Source organism: Petaurus breviceps, unplaced genomic scaffold (assembly GCF_028583685.1).
Source record: "Petaurus breviceps papuanus isolate PSGF00001 unplaced genomic scaffold, PetGlider_PUasm1.0 126, whole genome shotgun sequence".
NCBI lineage: Eukaryota > Metazoa > Chordata > Mammalia > Diprotodontia > Petauridae > Petaurus > Petaurus breviceps.
Window position 1 is genome coordinate 53,404,146 of NW_027185655.1, and position 2,647 is coordinate 53,406,792.

The window sequence follows — 2,647 nt, forward strand, 5'->3', positions numbered from 1 at the left end:
TCTCTCTCTCTCTCTCTCTCTCTCTCTCTCCCTCCCCCTCTCTCTCCCTCCACTTCATTTCTCTGCATCCTTCCTCTCTGTCATCTCTCTTTCTCCTCTCTGTCCTTCTTTCTATCTTTCTCATTATCTTCTACATTGTCTCCCTCCTTTAGGACAGAGTTGGCTTTTTCGCCTTTCTTTTTATCTCCAGCTTTTAGTACAGTACCTGAAACATAGTAAGTGCTTCTCTCTGTCTCTCTGTCTCTGTCTTTCTCAGTAACAAGGATTTTTTTTAAAAATCAATTTGTTCTAACTACCCCTCCTTGAGCAAAATTCTTAAAAACCTAAAAATAAATCCCTCAATATATATCTATGTTGTTCAGCAAAACAAATTTTCATATTAACCATGTCCAGAAACATGTTTCTTTCTACATTTTTAGTTCATCAGGAAGTAAACAATATGTTTCATCTTCATTCTTTGGGACTCATGGTTTATCATGGCATTGATCAAAATTCCAAAGTGTTTCAAAGTTGTTTTTCTCTATAATTTTGTTATCATTGTCTAAATTGTTTTTTGGAGATCTACTCATCTCATTCTACATCAGTTCATAAAGGTCTTTTCAGTTTCCTCTGAAAATGTCCATTCCATGATTTCTTATGGTACAATATTCTATTATATTTACATACCAGAATTTGCTTCGCCATTCCTCAATATAAGGACACTCTCCTAATTTTCAAATGTTGGCTATGTCGAAAAGCGCTGGTGTGTGTGTGTACATATGGGTACTTCTCTTTCTTTGATTTCTTTAGGGTATAGGCCTAGTCATGGTATATAGATGGGTCAAAGGGTATATACAGTTTCAAAATTGCTTTCCAAAATGTCCCTGTGACATATATTATTTATATGACTCAGCCTCTTTAATTATAAATTATAAAACACTTGGGGATTTGCATTGATAGAGGTACTTTTCTTGTAAGGAGATCCCTACAAAGAATAAATCATAGAACCATAGTAATTATCTAATACAATTACTTCATTTTGCAAATGAGGAAACTAACGCCCAACATGGTTAAATGACTTGCCCAAGATTACTCAGCTTGTGTATAGGAGCTAGAACTCAGGTCTCCTGACTCCTAGTACATCATTAATTAATTTCACTCTATGTCTGCCTTCATAGTGAATTGAAATACAAATCAAGCACAGCCTCAACATTACTGAATATTAATTTCTTTTTCTGAACTGGAACACCAACCAAAAGAAACATTTCCATATTCCGACACAACATAAAAAGATAATTATATATAAAACCATGATTCTCCATTTCATACCATTTGCTTGATTTGAATGTCAAATTCCACATGTTATTTTCTTTTCTTTTCTTTTTTGCTTTTTGGAGGTCAACTGGGGTTAAGTGACTTGCCCAAGGTCACACAGCTAGCTTTTTTTGTGTGTGTATGCTAAGTGTTTGAGGCCGGATTTGAACTCAGATCCTCCTGATCTGGGCTGGTGCTCTATTCACTGAGCTACCTAGCCGCCCCTCAAAATGTTATTTTCAAAACTTTCCTGCTTGTCTATGCTTCTTTCTGAATATTGTTCTATTCTCTAACATAATTTTTTTAAAAATTCACAGGGGCCTTCATAGCACGGGGTGGGGGGGGCCATTACTATTGCTCATATCCACTCCTCCCACCCAAGCCCCTTAAAAACCAAGACAAAGTGGGGCAGCTAAGTGGTGCAGTGAGTAAAGAGCTGGCCCCAGAGTCAGGAGAACCTGAGTTCGATTCCTGCCTCAGACACTTAACACCCACAAAAACACTAGCCGTGTAACCTTGGGCAAGTTACTTAACCCCAATTGTCCTCCAAAAAAAGGCAAAAAAAAAAAAGACAAAGAGAAGGAAAAAAACTTGTAAAAAATATAAGTACAGTGTAAAGTAAAATAAATCCACTCATTGGCTATATCTATCACCTCCCTGTCAGGAGGTTGTCTTATGATTCATCACAGGTTCCCCATGGACATCGTTGGTCACTGCCTTGATCAAAGTTCTTACCAATTAGTCTTCCCAAGCTGTTTTTTTTTCTTTACTATATGCTTACTGTGTAAATTGTTCTCCTGGTTCTGCTCACTCTACTATGTATCATTCTTTGCAGAATATTCAGTAATTATTTTTTTCATCACCCTGGATATGAATTTTAAGACTATTGTGATTTCTTACAGATTACTCCAGGAAGCAAGGCTGCAGCCGCCAACCTGTGTCCTGGAGATATCATTCTGGCCATAGATGGCTATGGAACGGAGACTATGACCCATGCTGATGCCCAGGACAGAATTAAGGCAGCAGGCCATCAACTGTGTCTCAAAATTGACAGGTATCCATAATAACAGAATCCAGATTTGATCTGTTTCAGAAGAGAATCTGAAATGGAAACATGAATGCGTGTGTCAGTGTGCAGAGAGAAAGGGATGGTAGCCAACTGAGATGGATTCAGAAAGGTGCCATCACTCCAACATTCTAATTAGAAACTTGAGGCTGATTTATTGTGTAACTTCCTTTCTACTCTGTACTCTCCCTGTCTCATGCCGTGGCTAGCAACATCCTCTGACCCCTGCCCCCATTTATGTCCCACCCATCTGCTCACCAAATCATCCCTGTCATTCAAATCATCACA

General features: G+C 38.2%; 1 protein-coding gene across 3 annotated transcripts in view; it reads left to right on the plus strand.

Annotated features, from left to right (window-relative positions):
• Nucleotides 1-2,647, plus strand: part of PDLIM3 (PDZ and LIM domain 3) — a 62,525-nt gene that overhangs the window by 15,735 nt on the left and 44,143 nt on the right. For all 3 annotated transcript variants that reach the window (XM_069095787.1, XM_069095806.1, XM_069095796.1), the window contains exon 2: nucleotides 2,196-2,347. In XM_069095787.1, the coding sequence (XP_068951888.1) occupies nucleotides 2,196-2,347 (152 nt within the window). The remainder of the gene's footprint in view (nucleotides 1-2,195; nucleotides 2,348-2,647) is intronic.